This window comes from Petromyzon marinus, chromosome 21 (genome assembly GCF_048934315.1).
Source record: "Petromyzon marinus isolate PM22_M1 ecotype Great Lakes invasive population chromosome 21, UKy_Petmar_22M1.pri1.0, whole genome shotgun sequence".
Lineage (NCBI taxonomy): Eukaryota > Metazoa > Chordata > Hyperoartia > Petromyzontiformes > Petromyzontidae > Petromyzon > Petromyzon marinus.
The window spans coordinates 8,048,990-8,074,289 of NC_133687.1; the positions used below are offsets into that span (position 1 = coordinate 8,048,990).

At 46.3% G+C, this 25,300-nt stretch overlaps 1 protein-coding gene across 1 annotated transcript in view; it reads left to right on the forward strand.

Moving 5' to 3' along the window:
- CSTF3 (cleavage stimulation factor subunit 3) overlaps positions 1 to 25,300 on the forward strand; it is a 50,874-nt gene that overhangs the window by 16,657 nt on the left and 8,917 nt on the right. The window contains exons 3-13 of the mRNA XM_032958026.2: positions 2,201 to 2,296; positions 15,394 to 15,426; positions 16,371 to 16,468; positions 18,022 to 18,088; positions 18,314 to 18,348; positions 19,057 to 19,183; positions 20,414 to 20,491; positions 21,290 to 21,452; positions 22,186 to 22,295; positions 23,441 to 23,557; positions 25,198 to 25,272. Of these exons, the coding sequence (XP_032813917.2) occupies positions 2,201 to 2,296; positions 15,394 to 15,426; positions 16,371 to 16,468; positions 18,022 to 18,088; positions 18,314 to 18,348; positions 19,057 to 19,183; positions 20,414 to 20,491; positions 21,290 to 21,452; positions 22,186 to 22,295; positions 23,441 to 23,557; positions 25,198 to 25,272 (999 nt within the window). The remainder of the gene's footprint in view (positions 1 to 2,200; positions 2,297 to 15,393; positions 15,427 to 16,370; positions 16,469 to 18,021; positions 18,089 to 18,313; positions 18,349 to 19,056; positions 19,184 to 20,413; positions 20,492 to 21,289; positions 21,453 to 22,185; positions 22,296 to 23,440; positions 23,558 to 25,197; positions 25,273 to 25,300) is intronic.

Here is a 25,300-nt window from a genome sequence, read left to right on the forward strand (position 1 = left end):
TATGCATTTCCACATGATAAACCACTTGCTTATGAAAAAGAGCTATATAGCTCAGTGGGTCTTCCCTGGTAAATAATAAAATATTTTAATAGTTAAACAATTTTTTCATAGTTTGGTTTCTATTGAGCCACTCAACCTCATCCGTTGTAAACAAAGATATGCCATTTTTTGTTAATATCACTACAAGGGCTAGAATAATTAACTGACACATTTATTTATATTGATTCTTAAAGTTCTTAATGCATTCAGAAAAATTGCAAATGTAAAAATAGCTTTTATTGTGTCATTAAACATAATCCCTGCAGCCGTTAGAGACACTAACCTTTCGTTGAAATGGTTCTTCAATCGAATCATGACCCTGAAATTGCGAAGTCATCGAATAGTCATGGGGAGAGTGAATTGTTTCACGCACTTGTGTATATTTATGTTGTCGTTTCAGTTACACAGCAGGCTGATAATTTTAAATTCTAAGTAATCTGAGAACAAAAGCTTCTTATATCCACACACTCTTACGACTCACCGCGTTATTGCGGATAGGAGGACTTGTGTCGGACATCGATGTTCGGTTGGTTTCGATAAAATACACTGAGGAAGTGTACCAAGGTGATTGTGACATTTAAATTTTTAGCCACTCGCGAACATCTGCTGTATATAAATTTAGAATTGATTTCCAGTTTATTATAAAGGTATTTTCTTAAAAATACTGAAATTCTCTCAATCATCAATTGGTTCCATAAAAAAATGTTGAGTTTGGTGTGTTCATTGTAAGTAAAATGTTTATTATATACATTTGACTTTTATTTACAACATAAATATTCACAAGTGCGTACATTTGACTTTTATTTGAAGGATTAGAGATAATAACCAACAACATGGTTTTCCGAAATATATATTTTCACGATACACTTCATTTTTGATGACATTACAATTGTCACAATTTATGTATTTTACATTATTCTGTAGTGGAATGGATAAGGTGGAGCACCTCTATTGAAAAATAAGAATAGTTTTTGCCCTTTATGGCAGTAAAACAGGAGGTGTTACGATGTTGAAACATCAAATAGAAACGTTTGCAAGAAATCAAATCTGTACTCACCACACACAGTACTTGTGGTGAACATGCAAACAAACATGCTCTGTTAATATATGGCATTGTCTCTAAATTTGAAGCTTTCGTGACTGCAGGGATTCATGCTCTTTGTTTTTTTTCGGTAAAGCCACGTAGATAAAACAAAATCAAAATAAAAGAAAACAACTAAATCAAATCACGACAACATAACAAAAGACGGATTAACTTGGCCTCGTCGTCGTTCCCTGCTTAGCTCCTCCCCCCACCTTAACCTGTATATAAGCTCGAGGGTCTCAGAGCTCACCACTTGATGCAGCTCCCTTGCTGTGACTGTTCCACCTGAAGACGGAAGCTTGTGTTGCCTCCGAAACGTCGTGATTTATTTGGTTGTTTTATTTTGATTTTGTTTTATCTACGTGACTTTACCGAAAAAAACAAAGAGTTTATATGGCATTGTCTTTGAAACTGATTGGCCTACACCAGAGACGGGCTTCGTTATGGCCTAGTCTCACCATTGTCAGACCAGAGAACAACGCCAAAAGGCGAACAGTACAAAGACAATGCCACACGTATCAGAGCACGGCTATATCATGGGATACCTTATGGTGATTTGTTTTTTTTTCTCTGGGATTCCCGCCGTCACGCTTATGCGCAATCATAATTTTATCTCTAACAATTTCATCTTAATTTTTTTGTCGGTCCATATATATTGACACTTCCCATGTCTGCAACTTACTGATCAGAAGTTGATACATTGCAGGAGATGCACTGCGTATGATATGAGCTTATTACATGGACTAATTTCTTTAGAACATTTTTTTTGTATTTAGTTTGTCCTTCCCCCCCCTCCCTCACCTCCGATTATCACGGTTGGCTACGCACGTTGCAAATTAAGTTCTACATACATACACTTTTAGAAATGTTGTTCTATTCGTTTTGAATGCTTCAGTTCTATCAATACCTAGCATTGCGACCGCAACGTAAATTCAGCTTGACATAGCCGCGACAATCTGCTCCGCGGTGTGTGGAACTGTGGGGCGAGTGTCGGGCTTTGTTGCTGCCTTTTTACGAGCGTGTGCGTGTGTCTGTGTTTCTGCCCTTTCCCCGTCCGCTTCTGACCCAATCCCACAGAATCAAGTTCCCGACAAGGCCCGGCGCATCCTGGAGCGGCTCGTTAACCAATTCACCAATTCTGGTCGATACTGGAAGACCTACATAGAGGCAGAGGTTACTATCTTTTTACATTTTTTTTATTTTTAATTTCTTTACCAGTGTTATCACTTGAGGATAACGTTATAAATGGACAATGCATATAACATCACTTTTAACAAAAAAACGCCATATACTTAAATTATTATTTGTACATTGTCTGGCTCTGTAATTATGCGTTCACGGACGCTTTATTTGCATCTTGCTGCCTTGCTGTTGCAACACGCAGTGTTGTCGCGAAAATGACAATTTAGTCAAGTTTTTGTTTGTTTACACATCGCAGAATTAAAAAAAAACTGACAAAGTTATTTTACGTTTGTCGAATGCAAGTTGCCGACACTGGCAATGTTTTTTTTTACATGGCAATTTTAACCAATTTTCCCTCCCCTATTGTAAACGCAGGTATTATAAAAAAAAACCCAGTCACCCACAGCCACGTTAAGCCGTGGGCCGTACGACCGTGCCGTTTGGCTACGTACTTTCATATTCACTCTTGTGAGTATCTTCAACATATTCCCTTTCAGCGTTTTCTTGCACTGCGGTGGGGACGGCCACGCTGCGTTTCTGTTGTTGCCGCTGAGTCTGCAAGAAAACCTGGTCTGCCGTGCCAAAAAATAGGAATCCTCACGTTTTTAAATCATAGCTTACGGTTAGCGTGAAAAACGGTGAAATTATATCAAATTGTGTGAATATGATTCAAGTCGACCGAACAAAATATACCCTTGAAAATAAACTGTAATGTTTACCAAATAAGAGAAAATATGGTATGTTGTCGGTGATTGGGTTTAGCGATATATATTATTATTTTTAAAAAATCGTACGTGGTGGGTATTGAAAATACTTTTTTTAATATATCAAGCAATCATATTGCAAAGAAATGTTTGTTGCATGTTGGAGTTGCAACAACATTAAAATGTGTATATTAACGTCTGGCTGTGTGGCCCTGACTTTTATTCACTTGTGGTTGTCTGAATTTCCTGACTCCTGTGTCAATTTATTTTTGGGCTAAAGTGTCCTTTTATTTATAATATATTTCAATAGTACATCTTATCCCACACAAGTGTTTCCTTGTCCTCAATACCCAGAGCGAGCTTTCGCTTCGTGTTTATTTAAAGTGCAACTTTTATCTAATCTCTTAAACCATTTACGTTTGCTTCTAAAATATGTTCGTGTGTGTTGTTTAGTTGACAATGTCTAAAATAACTTTTTTAAGTGATGACTGTTTTGGAAAAATCTTTGCTGTGAGTCACGTGATAGCGTTAAAACATGTTTTAGTTAATGCATTCGGTTTGCTCAGGTCAGTGATGCATACGACAGGGTGGCTGCTGTTGCTGCTGCCGATAGCCGTCGTGAATTGAGGGTTATTTGTAGATCATGTTATTAAGTATATTTGTATACCATGTTATGTAGAATTAGTATAATTTAAACTCTTGTCTCGTGTATGTGTGAACACGTTTGTGTTTTGCAATATTTTGCAGATACAATATTACGTGTGCCTATTGGTGTGTGTGTGTGTGTTTGGGCTTTTGTATGCGTGTGCATGCAATCATGAGTGAAGAGCAGTATAAGAATGGGCATGCACAATTGAATGAATATAATTAGTGTGCATATGTGTATGCATGATTGATGTTGTCTGCAAATATATGCACTTGGGTATGGCAATGGATGCATGTATGAATAAGTTTGCGTTTGAAAATACACTGGTGTATGTGCGGTGCGCATAGTATGTGGAATAATGTATGAGCGTGTGTCATGGGTCACAATCTTAATTTAAATTGCATCCAAACACAGCAACGTATCAACACGCTTCACAGAAAAGTTTAAGAGTTTAGTGAGTGAGTTTGGATGAATGAAAAATACATAAAAACAGCAATGAACATGAATAAAAATGTGCGTGTGCATGCGCTAGTGTGGGTTTGTGTCGTGGCAAACGAAGTGGCATGATCATGTACGAATCGTTGCGTGTGCTTGTGAAACTGCACTTGAATGTACTTGGCTTGCGTGCATGCTGTTAAATGCACTTGCGTGTGGCAGTATGACTGGGGTATGTTGTAGAGTGTAATTGTGTGCGCATATTCATGCGCTCACAGCCAACACCGGTGACGATTAACTGAACTGGTCTTGGGCCTCCACTAGGTCGACTCAGCCTCAAATTAGTACCTGGTACGGTGTATAAATATCACCACTGGGGAGACAAAGGCGACTGGGCGTGGTGCTGACTACCCACCTCCTCGTGTACCGTACCAGCCTTCATTGGTGCTTGCTAACAAGCAGTTAACACCGCGCCATGGTGGCGAGATATTGCCTCGCCTGGTATGCAGGAGTATGTTTGTTCGATCCTGACCCTGACGCCTTTATATTTGGAGTTTGCATGTTGTCCCCATGGTCATGTGGTTTTTTCCGGGTCTTCTGGTTTTTCCCTCCGCATTTAGAAACATGCGTTTAGGGTATGTGGCTGCTGTACATGTCCACATGATAAGCCGCTTTGTTGAGCTATCATGTGGCCAGGTCGCTTCTGAAAAAGTTAGTTTAGTTTACTTGCCCCAACAGTCTGTAAAGGCTATACGGGGATCTTTGGGTGTGTGTGTGTGTGTGCATGCATTTGTGTGTGTGGAAGTGTGGATGTATGCACTCATGTATGTATGGATACAGACACTTTGTGGTTGTGTGTTCATGCACCTGCACAGGAATGGCTGTGACTACGATTGGGAACTTTCAGTGATACTGTTTGTGTGCGCCCATTTGTAATGTGATGGTGAGGTAATGCCGAAAAATAACACCATGGAAATTACTACCCATTGGCGGATAAGTAAACTCAAAGCTCGATATTTTTTTATATTTAGCCTACCTATCTGAGATATAAACAGGTTCTCTGAAACTTTGCAAGTCTGCTGGTGGAACGTGCAGGCACGGCCTTGCCATTCAAAGCTCTTGAGGGTTCATTTGGTGTGCTAATATGAAGCTAACCCCCCCCCCCCCTCGTTTGTCTCTGCCTCTAAAACAAAGAGTTCTGAAGCTTTATCAGCTATTTCTCTTTGTAGGCTGTTGCACAAAGGCCCCGTGATGACACTTTTCTGTCTGCTCGCGTATTATTGACATGTGGTTGTTAGGGTCTAAAGTGCAGTCTGGGATGGTGGGTGGTGCACCTCCCGGGTACATTTGAGTGTGTAATGAGGAAACGGTGACATTTCAATGCAAAGTAAAATGCAAAATTCAACTCGGAGTGACAAATCCGCCTTAGAGAATGTGTACAAGGGAACATCGAGAAAATGCGTGGATCTAGATCGTACGCAACTAATTCATAATAAAAGCCTGTCTTCGCCAGGCAAAATTTTCAATATGTAATTTTTCTCAATATTATTTCTTACCATTTTTATCTATGATCAGATACTCCACATTTTTTTTATTTTTTTGCAAAAAAAATCCATTGTTGACTTTATTCAACTTATATTTAATGATGTACCCATCAGAAACCAATAAATTTAAAGATTCCATTTTTGTATTAGAACAAAAATTAATGTAGTTAATACTCTATGATGGGGAGCTCTTTAACCGTATTGGAATTATTCCAATATGAACATAAAATATGTATTTTTGACTTAAAAACCGCTTGAATCCGAAATATCTCAAAAACAATATCGAACAATGGTTCTCACTTTAATTGTGCTTGCTGTTTAATGCTCCTATCAAACGAAAAAAACGCAATCTTATTTTGAACGGTGTCTGAATGACATGCACAAGCATGTTTATGGGGCACTTAAAAATCGAGATTTAGGGGCCTTAAAATAAAAAATCTCGGATTTTGAGATTCGTCCTGTTTGCGTCTTAAATGCTACACATGTACCAAATTTCAGTTTTGTACCTCGTCCGGAAGTGCCCGAGAGGTTTTTGAGACGTACAGAGGAAGGTCTTTATTTATAGAATAGGCACAGTTTTCACTGTGCCCCGGGTCTACAAAAACTAAAGGGGCCTTCGAAAGAAAATGTGACCATGTCTTTTTTTGGTTGTAGGATAAAAATATGTAACAAGGATATACTCTCTGGTTCTTACGTGACTTTACCTAAAGAACCAAAGAGTATGGATTCCTGCAGTCACGAAAGCTTCAAATTAGCACAGATATCTTGAATAAATATATTTATATAGCAAGGATATGCTTACTGTATATACAGAGACGGTCATGTCAATGTCAGTCGTTTTTTTTTCACAAGGTGTGAGAAATTAACACTGGAGATTAACTTTTCGTGATTTTTTTTAAATTGCGTAATTAGCAAATAACATCGTCAAATTGTGAATTTCGTACAATGTCGTTCTCGATAGAGAGTAGCAGTGCAAGGGAAGACGAGGCGTTTTTGTGCGCGTAACAGCGGCAGTTGTAACATTGGTGGGGGAGGTGGGGCAGCATTACCAACTGTAGAAACGAGTGCCTCGGGCCTACAAGAACCTTAATCCGGCCTGCTTGCATCCTCGTGGGAGGATTATTTATTGCAGCAAAATTACTTCTCACAGGAATGTGATTCTTTGTTTTAAAGTTAATCTTATTTCGGTAAATGTATTAACCTCAACTGACAGGCCTGTTGAGATTGTATAATTGGAGAATAATTTTTTGCAACTGCACCACCATTAAGTTATTCCAGAAGCAGCCAGGTTATGTGGCTGCTTTGTTGATTTAAATTCTATTATCTCACGAACGCAGCCATGGATCTCATGTTCTGACTGGGAAATGTATAGGTACAAGAAGCCGGCGAATCAAGTTACGTGAGAAATTTGAATAATTGGATGCAACTCGGAGCATCCGATGGAAGTATTTTGAGTAAATATTGTGGAGAGAGCTGAAGGGAAGGAAGGCCACGATCGCCGACGTCTTTGAGAGAGGACACGGCACGTGTAGAGAGAGGAGGCTGCTATGTTTTTGTTAGATGGGGGGGGGCGGTATTAATTTTTAGATTTAAATCGCAGTACGTTATTACGCAAATTATGTACGTTTTGTACCGCTGTCACGACTCTACAGTGTGTCTCGGGTTTAAAGTTTTGCAAGCCATATCGTCGCAAAATTACGTCAGCATGACTCTTTTTTAAGTCGGCTTGCACGAGCAGCGTTCTCTTTTCCGCGTGACCGCGAACGCCGTCCACTTTGACTCCTCTTAAGCCACATGTCCTCGTGTTTATCTTTTAGCTCGCCGTTTGTAATCCATGTGCTCCCTAAAACATTTCTTACTGTTTAAACATTTCTAATTAACATCCAAATTGTGAAAATTGATCGGCTTACGATCTCTACCGTCGCTATCTGCACATCACTTGCCCTGTGCCCAGTCTCACTCTCTCGCTCTTTTCTTGCTCCCCTTCACTGGAACCAACTTCCACTGCAGCACATAAAACAATCACCTTCACTCTAACAACCGGCTTCCATTCCTTCGTTCAAACAACCCCCATCATCTCTTCTCCCTTGCCCAGCTTACTGTTACCCTCTAGCTACAACCAGGTTTACCCCAAACCCTATCACTCCCTTGCCCAGCTTACTGTTACCCTCTAGCTACAACCAGGTTTACCCCAAACCCTATCACTACCCCAATGCCTAGTACTAACCCTATCACTACCCCAACCCCGATCACTACCCCTATCACTAGCCCTATGACTACCCCAATCCCTATCACTACTCCAACCCCTCCTTAACCACTCACACCTTTCCTAACTGTCATAACCATAACTACACCACTTTTTACATCCCCACTCTTAATTTTAACCACGGTCATCTTACGTACAATGTTATAATTGTTCTGAAGCACTGGATTAAGGCGGTATATAATGAGATGAGATGAGATCAAATGGTTGGGCTGTCTTTATTGGCGTTTAGAAACTTCTAGTCCAATATGTCAGCTCGAGCGTAGTCTTCATCAACAAGTGTATAACGCCTCATCCACAAGGATGTGATGGGAGGGTGTCAGTGGTAAGATAATTTACAGATAGGAATCCGTGTATTTGAGGACAAACCTTTTGACGGGCATTGCTTCCTCGTGATGGGAGTCTACGCCCTGTAGTAAGTGATGCAGGCAAATTTGGCCAAGCCTAGTGATGTGTTCGGCTTAATGTATCTTCATAGAAGCCAATTACCGGGCAATCTTCACTTGAGGGATGACTTTGGTCATGGTTAATTTAATTGTTTTCCAATGTAAAAGAATAATTACCATTTGCTGGATAACGGCACAAGAAGGCATGGAATATCTCTGGTTCGGAGTACATGCAGTCTGAATATAATTTATAATGTTTGCGTTATCTCTTCTGCAAAGATATGCGGCGGGCATATGGTGAACAAGCAAGCACCCCACTTTTAGCGAATATAACCCAATTGCGATCTGTAGTCTACCTCTTAACTCAAGCGACATTGGAGTTGAACCATCAACTGACCTACCACTTGCTTTTTAATCACAACTGGTAGAATCCACATTTTTGTAAAGGTTATAATATAGTTCTCAAAATATTACTTAACCCTTCCATAGTTTTCACCTTCAGAGGACAAAAATATAGCAGATCGCTGCTCTTTTACGATATGTATGTTATTAAGCAGCAAAATCTGGAGTGAAAAGCAAATATACCTGTGCACTGAAATTTCTATGGAAGTCTAACCAACTTAAATTGCACAATTATTGAAAGACTTTTTTCGGGACACTTGTTTAAATACTAAGAAATGTGTGTGGGCTTTATCTGCCTTTTAAGTGTTTAGGGTGAGACTTTTCAGGAAAGTTACAACTTTACATTATGCGAAGCCAATCAATCTCCGGGCCATAATTTATTTATGGTGGCCAAACTTTCCGGATTTTCTTAGATTTGTTCATAAGCAAAGACTCCCAGTTACGTTTGCGAAAAGGTCAGCTTTACCAACCCTTCTCTAACACTACGAGAATTAGATTAAGCCACCATTGTCTACATAAATAGGACTAATGTCATTCACAGAATACACTTAAATCCACAATTCATTACATTGTTGCAATTTGGCTGTTTAATCTGGGGAATTTGTAGATGAGTAGATGACTGCGACAGACATGGAGCCAGATTTGCATCTTTTTTATGGCCAAAACTTTTTACTCTGTTGGGAATAGGCATTGGTACGTTTTATCTTCGGGCCAAAAATGGGGCGAAAACATTTGGCAACGTGTTGAGTCAAGCTTGTACTGTGTTACTCCTGTGAATGGTTATGATTTCAAGGTTATGCATTTTAAAAAAGGGAAACAGGATTTATAGTGCTGTTATACCAGTTAAACAGGAACATATTCCTGTTTTCTTGGCAACAATACAAGCCGGATTAACAACAACGTATTTCTTTTTATCACTTTACTTTAATGGTGGTAATTGTTTCTGCTGTCTGCTCTCGCGTGCAGGTAAGGGGCTATAAAGGTTAATGTCAGGATTTTTAAGGGTCACCATTTTTGTTAACTTGCGCATTTTTTGTTAGGATACGCGCTATTTGTGCGACATTTACGCACGATGATCGGTTTCCTTAACCTCTGCGATTTTTTTAAAATGATACGTGCTTCGAGCTGCACTTGAGAATCGTGTACAGGTATTTACAATTTGCGTAAAATATTTGGTTCACGTGACCTGCAGCTTCCAGAAGTGCTACGATGCACCATGGTGTAAAATAATTGATTCTTGAACCGTGACGGTTCATTGATTTGTAAGTGGAGAGGGGGCGGGGGGCTGAGGGGTTCAGGCCTGTTTCCTGGGTTATGGCCAGCGATAATGTTTTGCATCTACCAAGATAGCTAGAGAAACATGTTGAACTTCTTTCGCAACACGCGTTAGACAACCGTGATAATCGGAGGTGCGGGGAGTTTTACAAGCAATTGTATAATATCATTTTTCGCATCTTACTGCGGAACACAAACGCGAAAACGGAAAAGTCTTGACGTTGCCTTATCCAAGCAATTAAGCAAACAACTACAGTTGTAATCTCAGGACTGACGGATTAAAGATGTTCAGGAAACATCGTGCTGCATGTGGGATAGGGGCCATCCATTTAGTACGTACGCATGGAGGGGGGTTAACCCAAATGCGTACACTTGCGTTTGGGGGGTCTACTGACAATGTACGTACGCATAGAAAACAGGGGGGGGGTGAAGCCTCGATAATGCAGCGGTGGTGGACTATCTGTTTGCTTAAACACGTTAATATTATTAATCCTTTATCGTTTCTGCGTGGATTTAATATCGGCCGTTCTATAGGATTTGGGGCGGGGGGGCTGGAGGGGGTGCGTCAAGCGTATGTACGCAGGTGGGGTTGTAAAAAGTACGCGTGCGTACAGGGAGGGCGGGAGGGGTTAAGTTTCGTCAGATTTTTGCGTACCTACTAAATGGATGGCTTCATCTTGCGTGCAAGAATAATTGCCGTGGGTAACGGGATATAAGCATCACCTTTTTACTATCGCCAAATTAGAGCTGCGATTGGATCGGCGTTGAATACTTCCGTGATGACGGCTTTTTTGGGTTCACCATGAAGTGCAGTTTTGACCACCGGTCCCCGTTTTTAAAAATGCCAGTAAAAAAAGTAACATTACACTGGCCACTCTTTATTTCACACGAGGGGGAACAGCTCTGGTTTCGTCTCGGGGGGGGGGGGAGAACCGGTGGAGCAGTCATTATTGCTCCGCTGTGCAGCGCCACCGAGCGGAAACATTTTCTCTCGGGGCCCCTTTATGGTCGCCTTTACACTTCAACACGCAGGTTTTCGCCAACAATGTCCATAAGTTATTTTTTTGTGTTAGATTGCGTAAATATAAATGTGTCGTGAAACCATAACCCAGCCAAACAATAGGTACTTCATTTTCTCAGCTGTACGCGATCCATTGTAACTTCTATGACAACATTAACTCCCCTCAGGTCATCGCATCTGAAAGGCTCACAGTGATGACATCGCCTTTACCCCCCCCTATTTAAGGCCAATACGGAAGGACTTTCTAAAAGTTCTGTCTATCGCCTGATGAGGTTGTTGTAATCACCAGAGAAAAGTCATACTCGAATTGTAAACGTTGTGGGTTTTCTTTCCCAACACATCAGTGTGCTGTACGAGTAACTAATTTGCGCGTTTTGTTTACGTGACAAACCTTACTAATTGGGTATGACGGGTGGTGGCGGGTTTAACGACACATTTACGCGATCTAACAAAAACAAAAACCCCTTTTGTTGCCTTTACGCTGCCTGATGGTGTCTTAAAGATGCCGTCCGTTGGTTGCGTGGAGGGCTGCTCCAAGCCCCGGGATCGGTCACGCAACCCAATCGCTCTCGACATCGCGCAACTTTGTTGGCTGCAGCTGCCTTGTCGTGCGTCTTTGCCGTGCCCCTCACAACCAACACCTGCTCTCTTTCTGGTTAGCTAGCTACCGCTCCCCCCCCCACCTGCATCAGGATTGTAAGAACCGTATTTCGCCAAGCGTCACATGGTTTTGAAGCATGGCGCTACAAGTCGCTGAACAGTAGTACGATGCTTGCAGTTAGAGTCTCGTCTTTACTGCGAGCAATCCAATTGCACAACTGATCGCTTAACTGGTTTTGGAGACGCTCAGTCACGAGAGCGATTCAGTTGCATGCAACCCCAGTTGCTTGCAACTGTTTGCTCGGGTGTGATCGCTCCGCCTTCAGGAAAGCCCCATCCCACACTTGGCGCAGAGCAGCTGTTGCCAGCAGTGTTGCTCTGTCGTCGCTCGGTATCGCTCTGCGTACCGTCGCGCTCAACCGCACCGATCGTCGGTCGACGAGCCAGTCTCGAATTACTATGGCATTGTGTGGCTCTGGCTCAACCACCCTGGCCATGGATCCCATTCCATCGGACGGCTACCGCATGAAATTAACGCTGCCCTCGCTTAGCCGGCACCGGAGGCTTCTTTGTTAACCAAGGAGGAGCTGGGTTGCAACGAGAATTTGTCTGCGGTGCGACGTAACGATTGCGCCGATCGCGCTGTTAACGGGACGTTTTGGAGGACAGTCGGGCGGGGACGTTGGCGCATTGGTTCATAAAGGGCCGCGCTGTGAAATTCATTTTAGCACTTGTGTTAAATCTGTTTTTTCTTGGGTGGTCATCGACACGCTCGGCATCTGCATGTACGTATGTTGAACTCCTTTCGCGTCCGTGCGTAGCCAACCGTGCTAATCTGTACCTCATCCGGAGCGTGTCGGCGACCGACCGTACGAACAACCCGGCATCATGGGTTTAGGTTCATGGCCACGGTTAACATCAGTGGGCGAGCGGTATCTGAACAGGTCATCTTGGCTCTTCACGTTCAACCTGTGCTGGCTAGCGCAGTGAAGTATGGGAAAACAACTTCCATGACAGGCGTGACAAAGGGGGGAGAACTTCATTCAGCAGTGGGTGGAAAAGGGGGTGTGCATTTGTTTAATTACCGCACTCTACAGCGTATTAGGCAAAGGCCTACGTTGTCAAACCCGTGTCGTTGAATGTAGCCGTGCAACGGTTGTAGAGATGTAAGGCAACAAAAGCATACATTAAGGAACTCTGTTAAAGATGTCAAAAAACACAACGTCCATAACGACACGACGTCTCTGGTGTGCTCTGAAGGAGGTTCGTTACCCGAAACAGCACCTGTTGTGTAGTGTTCCTTTTTTGGGCAGCGTTGTTTTGACGCATGTGTCGGCAGCGTTTTTAACACGAGGAATGAGATCTCCGTCGATTCCGCTCTGTAGGCGACATCCTTCTGCGCGCTCGTCTCGCATGACGCTGACATCACGCATTCACGCACGCCACTTCTTCCTCTCGGCTGTTCGAATCAGACGTGGCTTGGGGAAAAAGAGAATGGGTCGCATTTCAAATCTCGTCTTAGATTGCATTATCTTTTCCATAACCCTTGAAAATGTAGTTTGATTGGTTGTATATAGTTTAAGTTCAATGTGTGCATCGTGTCTCTGGGGGTGCCGTGGTGGCGAGATGTTAACTGGCTCGCCTAGTACGCAGGAGGATGTGGGTTTGATCCCGACGCTGACGCCTGCTGTATATTTGTGGTGTGCATGTCTCTCTCATCGTGGCCGCGTGGATTTTTTCCGGTGCCTCTGTTTTTTCCCTCCACATTTAGAATCAACATCGCGCGTTTATAGTATTATTTAGCTTACTATAAATTTCCACGTGATAAGCCAATTCATTGCGCCAGCAATTGTGATAGCCAGTTCGCTTCTGAAAAAGAGCTATGTAGCTCGGTGTCGGCCTTACCTTAAAATAAAAGTTGTTTATTTTATTCTTTGGTGAAATCTGACTGGCACAATTTAATTACGCATTACACATCCATCACGACGCCTCACACTTGAGACAAGAATCTTGATTCGAAGCTTTCGTGACTGCAGGAATCCATACTCATTGGTTCTTTCGGTAAAGTCACGTAGGTAGCAAATACAAAAATAAATGAAAACGACTAAGTATCTACGTGACTTTACCGAAAGAACCAAAGAGTATTGAGACAAGAAGTTATTTTCTCAAGAGCTGACATGTTTCCTAAACAAATTGGAATATATGAAGCAATTGGAGGGACCCCGGGGTCCCATCACTGCCCCGGGGTGGGAAAAACCGCGTAGCGACACGAGTCTTGCTGCCTTACCGACAACACAACTAGTGGTCAATCGATTGGCCTCGTCGAGAGCTACTCGGGGACACTAAGTTTCGTAAACAGTTGAAAAATTACATAAACACGTTCAATTCACTGCCTGGGGGCGGCGGGCTCGCCTTGGCAAAGAAGCTAAGGATCGACGGCTGACGGAGGGCGTTGTCACCGCGCGCGACTGCGGCGGACGCCCGGGCTTGCGTTTGGGCCGGTGGGGTGGCCAAACGCAAGCCCAGACTCGCGTCAACAAGCGCCAGCTTGTTGACGCGAGTCTGGGCGGGCGGCGCGTTGCTGTCGAGATCTCGAGTGGGCGGACTGAAAAATAATAATTATTATTGACCTGGTTTTTGCGGGACCCCGTGGTCCCGCCAAATGATTCATATTATCGTACTGTATATACATGTAAGATGCCGTCTAGTAGCATCAACGGAAAATAAAATTAACAATGGTGATTAAAACTGATTAATAATTCAGCCACTTTGTCAGTCCACTGCTGTACGAAGACCTCCGCCACACCAATGCGAGTTATGGGAGTTGTTTAACCATACCTCGCCACGCTGGAAGCCAATGGCCAGATCAGATATCACTCGACGCTGACGGTGGGCTGAGCCAAGGAATGAACTCGGGGTCATCGGGTCCATAGAAGAGAAGTGTACGTACGTTGAACTTCCTTCGCCACCCTACGTGGACAACCGGGCTTAAACGGAGGCGCGGGAAGTCTGCGAACCACTATGCTGCTGCTCGACTGCACGCGGAACAGCGCTCTTTAATTTTTATTTTCAGCGTGGTCTGCACGCACACGATGACTATGAAGCTTGACTAGTATGGGACTTGATTATATGTCCACTGAGATGTTTGGTGTATGATTGATTAATTTCAAGACTTGAATATAGAAACTGGACCTTTTTAACTCGTGAATAATACTGGCCTATGTTGTATGAAGCTATATATTGGTGTTTTCATATCCATGTTTATTTTGGTGGCGTACATAACATTACAACTCGTGTGATGTGCAGCGTATGCATTCGTGAAACACAACTGATGCCGACTTATTCATAGCACATCGGTGGCCCATTTTTGCATATACTACAGAAATTAATACTTTCGTAAATGCCATGCGTTATGAAGAAGGCCCATTGCCCAAAACGTCGCCCATCATATACACTGCCGTTTTTCTTTTAAGACCCGCCTTGTTGTTGACGAGTGTGTTGAGTTAATTCAGAAATGTTGTGAATCTCGACGGCGTGTGAGTTTGTGCATACCTTTAAATAAATCTGCGTGAAAACCCGGTGACTTATTGTAGGTGCACGTTAATTGAATTCAGTTTGCGACGTTGCACGTGAAATGCGAGCGATGCGTGAGTCCCGAATGTACCGTCGTGCTCGCGTTCATTTCATGTCGATTTCCCCCGATGTGTGTGTGTGTGTGCTCGCGCGCAACGTGCGTCACCTAGTTTCTTTTGCCCGTACTGTGCTGCAGAAATGACTTTGCGATGCTTTTCCCCTCTTGTGCTGCGTTCCAGATAAAATCCAAACACTTTGACAGAGTAGAGAAGGTAAGCTGCGTGACAACCGTTGTGATGGGTCGGGGTGGGGGGGGGGGAATGCCCAGACCGACGAGCTGTGAATTTCGCTGCTTTGCCGGTTGTTATTAACGCGACCGATCGTTGTTTTCCTGGGGGGGGAACCCTCGCTATGATTATAAATCCTGTCGAAGCCGGACTAATTCGAGTTATTTTCTGGCTACGGGGGATGTCCCGCATACTGGAAATAATAAAATGTAAAAAAAATACTGGATTAAAATTACATTTACGCGCAATAACATTGGCGCACATTTACTTATCACTTGATAGTGAATTCCTGTTCACATCAGGCAGGGTTGAGCCACAATGAATCCAGTCTTCAACTTCGTACAGAATGCCTCTGATAAAACTACTGATCATTAGGCTAGCCCTTGGGATTTAGATTCCTAAAGGTGTAACATCACATCAGCAGTGCGTGGCAAAAATGGTTTCGGTGGTGAAAAGTGTTTGGTGCGGGCATCCTTTAGTCCACTACATCCAAACGTGAGCTTGTGGAGCATATGCGTGTGTGTGTTAGTCTGCCCAGTGTTGTGTGCGCATGTGTGGTACAGTAGGGGGCACAGGTGGTGCAACGGGCCAGTCATCCCAGTGAGTCAACCCATGGCACCTGGGTCTGTCCCATGACCTGCCAGTGGGCGTTCGACACTTCACGTGGCCTTAACGTGCGCATGGCCTGGCGCAGGCGCCGTGGTGACGTCGCCGCCACTTCTTGCCGAATGGCGGCGGTTGTTGTTGTTGTTGCGCGCGTGCGTGGTCAACAAATGCCTGCGACTGGACTACTACGCGCCGTGGTACCCTCCCCCACCACGCCGCTTTGTGGCCGGATCGAGTGGCACGCTCGCCGACGGCGACCGTGCCCTCGCCGAGAAACGCTGCCCAACGCTAACGCTGGGGCTCCGCTATCTTGTGTGGAGCAGCTGTTCCAGCGATGTCTCATGAAGGTTCTGCACATCGATTTGTGGAAATGCTACCTCACCTACGTGCGCGACACCAAGGGAAAGCTGCCCAGTTTCAAGTGAGCCTCTCCGCCGGATTGTTTTCACGGTTTCTTAAACTCGCTCCCGGCCCCCCACACACACACACCCTGTCTCCCGTGCATCGTATCTTTTCTAGGAGTTTATAGAGCGTGTTTTGTCAAAGCGCTTTACAAGAATTATAAATGGTGCGTTAGTTGTTGGCTGGTGGGGAATAGGGATGGGGTTTGAGTGTTGGGGAGGGGAAGGGATGGCAAGGAAGAGGGGTGATCATAGGCAAAGGGAGGGGCGAGGTTAGGAAGGGGAATGGGTGGCAAGGGAGGATGTTGAAAGGGAGGGGACAAGGTTAGGAAGGGGGAAGTTGGTTAAGGTTTTAAGGATGCGGACAGGAAGTAGTAGAGGGATACGTACACATGGCCATAGCACTACTGTTTTATTCTAGGAAGCCGCTGGGAGCTACGCACCGCTAAATCAAGATTGAAAAATCATATCTTTAGAACTACTTTTTGTATTTAATTTGTTTTCCTTCCCCCGCACCTCTGCGATTAGCACGGTTGGCTATGTACGTACATTCGCGCTCATTTTATTTATCGTGCATTGTGGCTGCCGCTGTAGGCTGGGTTCTTTCGCTCCACGTGTTACGGAGTGGTCGCGAGAGAGCCGCTGAAATTTAAATGACGTGCCTTTTGGTGTCAAGTGACCAATACTCCCTTTTAGCCCAACCAAGCCTTAGCGTTAGAGCGGCGGTTCTCAAACTTTGTTTTGGCCCGTGGACACTCAGTCGAAGCAAACATTTCCGCGGACCACCCAGCCGCCCTCCACCCCTGGTGACAAAACGCATTCGCCTCTCTAAATACCACTCTTACAAATTGATTCGTATTGACCAGAACATATATTTTTTTATAACTCAGCTATAAGGTTTTTTTTTTTTAGGGGTGGCATCTAGATCTTAGGGTCAGGGTAGTTTGCCTAACGTAATTTTAAAATTAAACATCGTAAGTAAAAATATTCATTTAATGTCCGAAACATTTTATAACTCAGCTATAAGGTTTTTTTTTAGGGGTGGAATCTAGATCTTAGGGTCAGGGTAGTTTGCCTAACGTAATTTTAAAATTAAACATCGTAAGAAAAAATATTCATTTAATGTCCGAAACAAAAGGTGTAATAAACGTCTTCGTTATTGTCCGGATCAACCTGCGTTTGCATCGCAGCCCCCGTGGACCCACCCGGAGGACCGTCACGGACCACCCTGTGGTGCCCGGAGTCCACGCCTTGAGAACCACTGACCTAGAGAGATTGGCTTTCTAGTCACAGGATGAGCTCCGATGAATGGATGTAGCTCAGAGAACTGTTGTTTATAAAGCAAGCTCGCTACCACTGCGCTAACCGGAAAGAACGTGCGGTTTGTGCCGTATCGCTTGCCGGACGCCTGTGAAATAGACCTTAGTAGCTCATCGGATTCCTCCAGTATAAATGTTCTGATTCTTGCACGTAGCCTTGACACCGCAAACGCGATACCTCCGGGCACGGACGTTACAATTATTCTCAACCTCCCCGCCACCCCCCTCCCCCCCTGCTTCCCTCCTCGCCTTAGAGAGAAGATGGCTCAGGCCTATGACTTTGCCCTGGACAAGATTGGAATGGACATCATGTCTTACCCAGTAAGGCACCCACCCACCCCCCCCACCTCAACCCCCCCTCTTCCCCCCCACGGCTTATCGGTTGAAGTAAATTGTATAAATGTTACCGCATATCAAGATGCCGTGCAGGAAACAGCGCAGCCTCGTGTCGTTATAAATCGACATTCACTTGGCGTTATCATTGTGTTTGGACTGCAATTGCAAACCTGACGTTAATTCCAGTGTTTTATTGTTTCTCCTTTTTAGATCTGGGTTGACTACATCAGCTTCCTTAAGGGAGTGTAAGTACTTTTACGAAATATTATTTGCCAAGGTCCGTCTATTAAAGCCTTTGGGTCTCTCCTGCAAGGCTGCTTAACATGGCACTCAAAGTGCATCTAGTCTGGCACAAGCTCAAGGGTCATGTAACCGCCACTTAAGTGACGTGGTAGATGTTCGAATAATTACACCACTTGTTTTGCACGTGTGTGAGGATTTACATGCGGTTGGAAGTGGAAGTGCAGTATATAGCGCACTGCCATCCCGGCACGCCGAGTTCGAGTCCCGGCCGTGGCTAACATCAGAGGTGATTTTCTGAACCGGTCTTGGGCCTCCTCTAGGTCGATTCAGCCTCGCGTCAGCACCTGACTCGCAGTGCGAGAAACATCAGCACTGGGTCGGACAAAAGCGGCCGGGCGTGGTGTTGGCCACGCACCACCTCGTGTGCCGTGTCGGCCGAGGGGTCCCTAGGGTACCGGGAATCTGGGCGGCTGCCCTGGGCCCCGCGCCTTGGGGGGGGGGGGGGCCCGTGCTTCGACGTCACGGTGGTCTCAAATGTAATTCTTCCGGTTTAGTTTCAAAGCGTCGGTGGGGGCGGCCCACACGCTGTGATTTGTCCCAGGCTGCGCACCCCCCTCCCCTTTGGACGGCCCTGAGTGCCGGCCTTAATCGGTGCTCGCTAACAGCACTTTCCCCGGTGCAGTCTCTGAAGGGCTTTTATCTTTGTGTAGGGAGGCGGTGGGCTCGTACGCGGAGAACCAGCGCATCACGGCCGTGCGCAGGGTCTACCAGCGTGGATGCGTCAACCCCATGATCAACATCGAGCACCTGTGGCGGGACTACAGCAAATACGAGGAGGTGAGGCTTCGAGTGAGAGCATGTACGTACGTTGAGGTTTGCTCGCACCGTACGTAGCCAACCGCGCTAATCAGAGAGTAGACGCAGCGGCAAACCCTTCGCATGTTAAGGGATGCTGTGCCCGTCGAGACCACCAGCTGACTCATTTCATCCTGTCATCTCGTCCTCATCATCATCGGCAGCAGCAGCCATTATCTCATACCTGTCAATCTCTTATCAGTGCCTGCCTTATTACTGACCAATTTAGACCTTATTAGTCACCCTGTGTGTGCCCTTATAAATCCTACAAAGTCCCATCACAAGGGAGAAACACAAACAAATAAACGCATTTTCTTAGCCCGTTTTGAAATGGCTGCACGCCGTATGGACCTGAAAACTCAATTTCCCTGTACAAGAATACGGCTAAACCGTGTGGGTTGACAGGTGTGTTATTTATCAACTGCTGGATGAAGGCCTGCCTCTGTCAGTACCATCCTTCATGGTCCCACAATGCAGCAGTGCGTCTCGCTTCTGTACACGAGCTGATCACAATGAAAAATATGATTAGATTTTAGTTTTAGCATTGTACCAGGTAAGGCTCACTGAGCTATACAGCCCTTTTTCAGAAGTGACCTGGCCACAAATGATAGCTCAACAAGTTGCTTTTCACGTGGGCATTTATAGCAGCCAAATACTCTAAACGCATGTTTCTAAATGTGGAGGTAAAAACCGGAGGACCCGGTGAAAAATCCACATGACCATGGGGAGAGAGGCACGCAAACTCCAATTACACAGCAGGCGTCAGGGTTGGGATCGAACCCACGAACCTCCTGTATACCAGGTGAGGTAGTTAACATCTCTTAGCCACTGTAGCGCCCATCCCCTGGGGTGTCGTCTTCGCTCGATGCGCATTCTCTCCGTTAGCTGCCATTGGCTGTCACCAGTCTCATCCGTTGGGCATCAATTCTGTCTGGCGGTGTGCGCTGCCCGAGTCCACCGACTTTTTCTCAAAAGTGAACATGATGTCTCCGACTTGCATTTGCCTGTCAGAGTGTAAGTTCCCTTCCTGTTTCTCTCCACGCTTCTCTGCATACTCTTCAGCTCTTGTTACGTACGTATGTATGTTGAACTTCTTTCGCACCATACGTAGCCAACCTTGCTAATCGGAGGTGCGGGGGAAGGACGTTGTTCGGAGTCTTGTACCTGCGCCGGGTACGGTTTGACCTTCGCGCGTTTGCGTTCTTTGCGCAGGGCATTAACGTGCACCTTGCCAAGAAGATGATCGAGGATCGTAGCCGAGATTACATGAACGCACGGCGCGTCGCCAAGGTGGGTCTGGGGGTCTATTCTAAGCATTTAACGAAGTAATAAACCTACAAATCTACAGTGCATGTAACTTGCTGGCCGTATTGCCGGCGAGTGTTGATCATGTGGTGGTCACCGACATGCTCTGGGTATGGTACAGATGAGCTGTCACCTCTACCCTACCCGGAGCGTGTCGATAGTCACCTATGAGAAACAGACTTTAATGTAAGTACTACAAGCTAAATTTTGATTTAAAGCTTTCGTGACTGCAGGGATTCATATTCTTGGTTCTTTCGGTAAAGTCACGTAGAAGGGAAACAATAAAGTAATTATATTGTTTTTTTTATTTTTATTATTTTATTGTTTCCCTTCTATGTGACGTTACTGAAAGAACCAAGAATGCTAAATGCTAGTTTTTTTGTTGTCTTTACATCGCTGCTGTCGTCGCATTCATTAATCGCTGCTACCGCTGCGCGTTTTGCATGCGTGCGTTTCTGTGCGCGCGTGTGTGTGCATGTGTGTGCGTGTGTGCGTGTGTGTGCGTGTGTGTGCGTGTGTGTGCGTGCGTGTGTGTGCATGTGTGTGTGCGTGTGTGCGTGTGTGTGCGCGTGCGTCTGTGTGCGTGTATGTGTGTGCGTGTATGTGTGTGTGTGCATGTGTGTGCATGTGTGTGCATGTGTGTATGCGTGTCTGTGTGTGCGCGTGTGTGCGTGTGTGTGTGCGTGCGTGTGTGCGTGTGTGTGCATGTGTGTGCGTGCGCGCGCGTGTGTGTGTGTGCATGTGTGTGCGTGTGCGTGCGTGTGCTTTTTCCCCCGCGACCAGGAGTATGAGACCGTGACCAAGGGGCTGGACAGGAATGCGCCGTCGGTGCCGCCCCAGAACACGCCGCAGGAGGCGCACCAGGTGGAGCTGTGGAAGCGCTACATCCAGTGGGAGAAGGGCAACCCCCTGCGCACCGAGGACCAGACGCTGCTCACCAAGCGCGGTGAGGGAGGCTGCTCAACTAAACTATTCAACTAAACTATTTTTATTTTACCAGGTCAGGCCCACCACTGAACTGTATAGTAGCTCTTCTTCAGGAAGAAACCTGGCTATCACAAATGATAGTTCAAGGCAATGGCTTATCGTCACGTGGAAATGTGTATAGCAGCCCATACTCCAGGGAAGAGCAGTCATCACACAGTTAATAGATAGAAACATGTTACTTGCAAGTCTGGGATTACAACCAGTATTGCTGGCTCATTCTTACGTGACCTGGAAATTGTGTTTTGATTTCCGTTTCTGGAGTTTATTTTCCACCGCTGTGGGCGTGCGACCTGTGGTGAGCCCGCGTATAGCCCACGAACTGCAGTTGGCCGTGTCCTCTCGTGTACCGTGTGCGCGCCCGTGCATGTGCCCGTATGTGCGTGCGTGTGTAGTGGTTAGCACGCTGCGCTACGAACCTAGCGCCACAAGTTCGATTCCCCCTCACGGCCAACACACCAGTGATTATCTTTACCGGTCTTGGGCTTCCCCTAGGTCGACTCAGCCTCAAGCGAGCACCTGGTGCGGTGTGTAAACATCGCCACTGGGGACACAAAGGCGACCGGGCGTGGTGCTGGCCACCCTCGCCCCCTCATGTGCCGTTCCGGCCTTCATAGGTGCTCGCTAGCAGCACTTGCCCCCAACAGTCTATTAAGGCTACGTGGGGGGGATCTTTGTCTTTGTTTTGTGTGCAGTGATGTTTTCATACGAGCAGTGCCTGCTGGTACTCGGCCACCACCCCGACATCTGGTACGAAGCGGCGCAGTACCTGGAGCACTCGAGCAAGCTTCTCGCGGAGAAGGGGGTAAGGGGCCTGTCTGTGTGACACAACAACCACAACGATGGCCGCCGTTCGTCGCTAAGTGGCGGCGACGTCACCATGGCACTTGTGCCAAGCTAGGCGCACTTTGAGGCGATCGCGTGAAGTGGCGATGGCTCGCTGGCAGGAGGTCACGGGACAGACCCAGGTGCCATGGGTTGACTGACTGAGATGACTGGCAGATGCGTTATCTGTGCCCGCTACTGTGCCAACTTTTGCTCTGTTTTAGCCGCCCGGCGCTCCGCTCGTTGTGAGCATCGCTCCTCTGCCCTATTACTGAAGGGGGCGACTGCCTCCATCTGCCCAGTAGCATCCTTCACGCACACAGAAAGACTTTTGGCCTGGATATATTGAGGGCGCGCGTAGCAAGCAACAATCAAGTTCTTACTTCCCCGTGCCAGTAAAAATTGTATTTCTTAATGTCAGTGCACCCTTAGCTTCTACGTTTTTGGGTTTCATCAGCATGGTGTAGCTGTACACAGAAAGTTTACAGGCAGATGCACATCCATGGCATTTACCTCGGCAATCCGTCGTCTAGAACGATGTTGACTTGTACACTGGCAGGCAAACACACGTGTGTGGTGTCGTAGATGGGCCGCACTTACCGGCAGTGGTGGAGGGGGGCTGCGGGGTGTCCCAGGATCCCACGCAGCCCCCACCCCTCGATGGGTAAGGGGCATGAAAGGGGACCGCCCGAGAAGCTCGGGACCAGTCGCAGCCGAAGAATCAAGAGCAGCAGCCAGCTTAGGACCCTGGACCCCCTCGCCCCGCTGTCCTTGCAAGGGCCGGGGCGCTGTGCGGGCCGGTGGTGGGACTCTGGGACTCCAGGCCCGACGCCCTTGTAAGGGCGAGGCCCGAGGGAGCCAGAGGTCTCGACCCGCACCTTGGCTGGGTCGATTCAGGTAGCCTCCCCTAGGGTAATCGTAGCCGGAGGACCCGAGAGCGTAGCCAGTGTCGGGCACGCTAGAAGTGGGCTGTGTCCCTAGGCTGTACAAGGACTGTGGGCGTGCTGTGTCGGAATGAAGAAGTCGCCTCGACGAGTGTCTCCGGAACCCATTACGCGTGCGTGCAACTTCACCCCGCTTGCCAAAGTTTAACCGATTTTCCCGCCACCTCTGTTTCCGCCTCAGGACATCAACAACTCGAAACTCTTTAGCGACGAGGCGGCCGCCATCTATGAGCGTGCCATCAGCACCCTGCTACGCAAAAACATGCTCCTCTACTTCGCATACGCAGACTTCGAAGAGGTGTGTGTGTGTGTGTAGCGTAGGCAGTTAGCGCGCTGCGCTACGAACCCGGCGACCCGGGTTCGGTTCCCGCTCACGGTCACCAACACCAGTGACGATGATATGAAACGGTCCTGGGCCTCCCCTAGGTCGACTCGGCCTCAAATGGGTACCTGGTGCGGTGTGTAAAACATCGCCACTGGGGAGACAAAGGCGGTAGGGCGTGGTACTGACCACCCACCCCCTCGTGCGCCGTGCCGGCCTTCATAGGTGCTACTCGCTAACAGCACTTGCCCCAACAGTCTGCTAAGGCTATCCGGGGGATCTCTGTGTTATCCGCAGTCTCACCGTTTGTCTTCCTTACCGGCAATTCTGATTGGCACGGTTCACTTCGTACGCTGGGAAAGAAGTTTAACATGCATATATACGTACAGGGCATACACCGTGGTTCAGCAGCCATTATTAAGTGGTTTGAATTGTGTCATCTCCCAATTGATGCCAGCGGGAGGGTTATGTGTGTGGAATATAGCTGTTATGTCTGTGGGATATAGCTGTTATGTCTGTGGGATATAGCTGTTATGTCTGTGGGATATAGCTGTTATGTCTGTGGGATATAGCTGTTATGTCTGTGGGATATAGCTGTTATGTCTGTGGGATATAGCTGTTATGTCTGTGGGATATAGCTGTTATGTCTGTGGAATATAGCTGTTATGTCTGTGGGATATAGCTGTTATGTCTGTGGGATATAGCTGTTATGTCTGTGGGATATAGCTGTTATGTCTGTGGGATATAGCTGTTATGTCTGGGATATAGCTGTTATGTCTGTGGAATATAGCTGTTATGTCTGTGGGATATAGCTGTTATGTCTGTGGGATATAGCTGTTATGTCTGTGGGATATAGCTGTTATGTCTGTGGGATATAGCTGTTATGTCTGTGGGATATAGCTGTTATGTCTGTGGGATATAGCTGTTATGTCTGTGGGATATAGCTGTTATGTCTGTGGAATATAGCTGTTATGTATGTGGGATATAGCTGTTATGTCTGTGGGATATAGCTGTTATGTCTGTGGGATATAGCTGTTATGTCTGTGGGATATCGCTGTTATGTCTGTGGGATATAGCTGTTATGTCTGTGGGATATAGCTGTTATGTCTGTGGGATATAGCTGTTATGTCTGTGGGATATAGCTGTTATGTCTGTGGGATATAGCTGTTATGTCTGTGGGATATAGCTGTTATGTCTGTGGGATATAGCTGTTATGTCTGTGGGACATAGCTGTTATGTCTGTGGGATATAGCTGTTATGTCTGTGGAATATAGCTGTTATGTCCGTGGGACATACATAACTGGGAAAATGTGTTGTGCACTTAGAACGCATAATGAAGAGCCTGCTGCGTTGTTGACGATTGTGTCCTCCACCAGCAGAGCATCTCTGAGCCCAGTGGGGAGCGTCTGCGCAAATAGCCGAGGGGATGGCGCCCCCTACCGGGGCCTTGCTGGGGGGCTCCACGGTGACAAGATGTTAACCACCTAGCCTGGTGTACAGGAGTTCGTGGGTTTGATCCCAACCCTGAGACCAAATGTGCTAAGGGTATGCCCCCTACGTGGCCTGATGCTAGTGTGTGCGCCCACCTCCCCCACCCGCCTCTGTTTCTCCCTCAGAGCCGCATGAAATACGAAAAGGTGCACAGCATTTACAGCCGCCTGGCCGCCGTGGAGGACATCGACCCCACGCTGGTGAGTTGTCGCCGATGCATTCTCACAC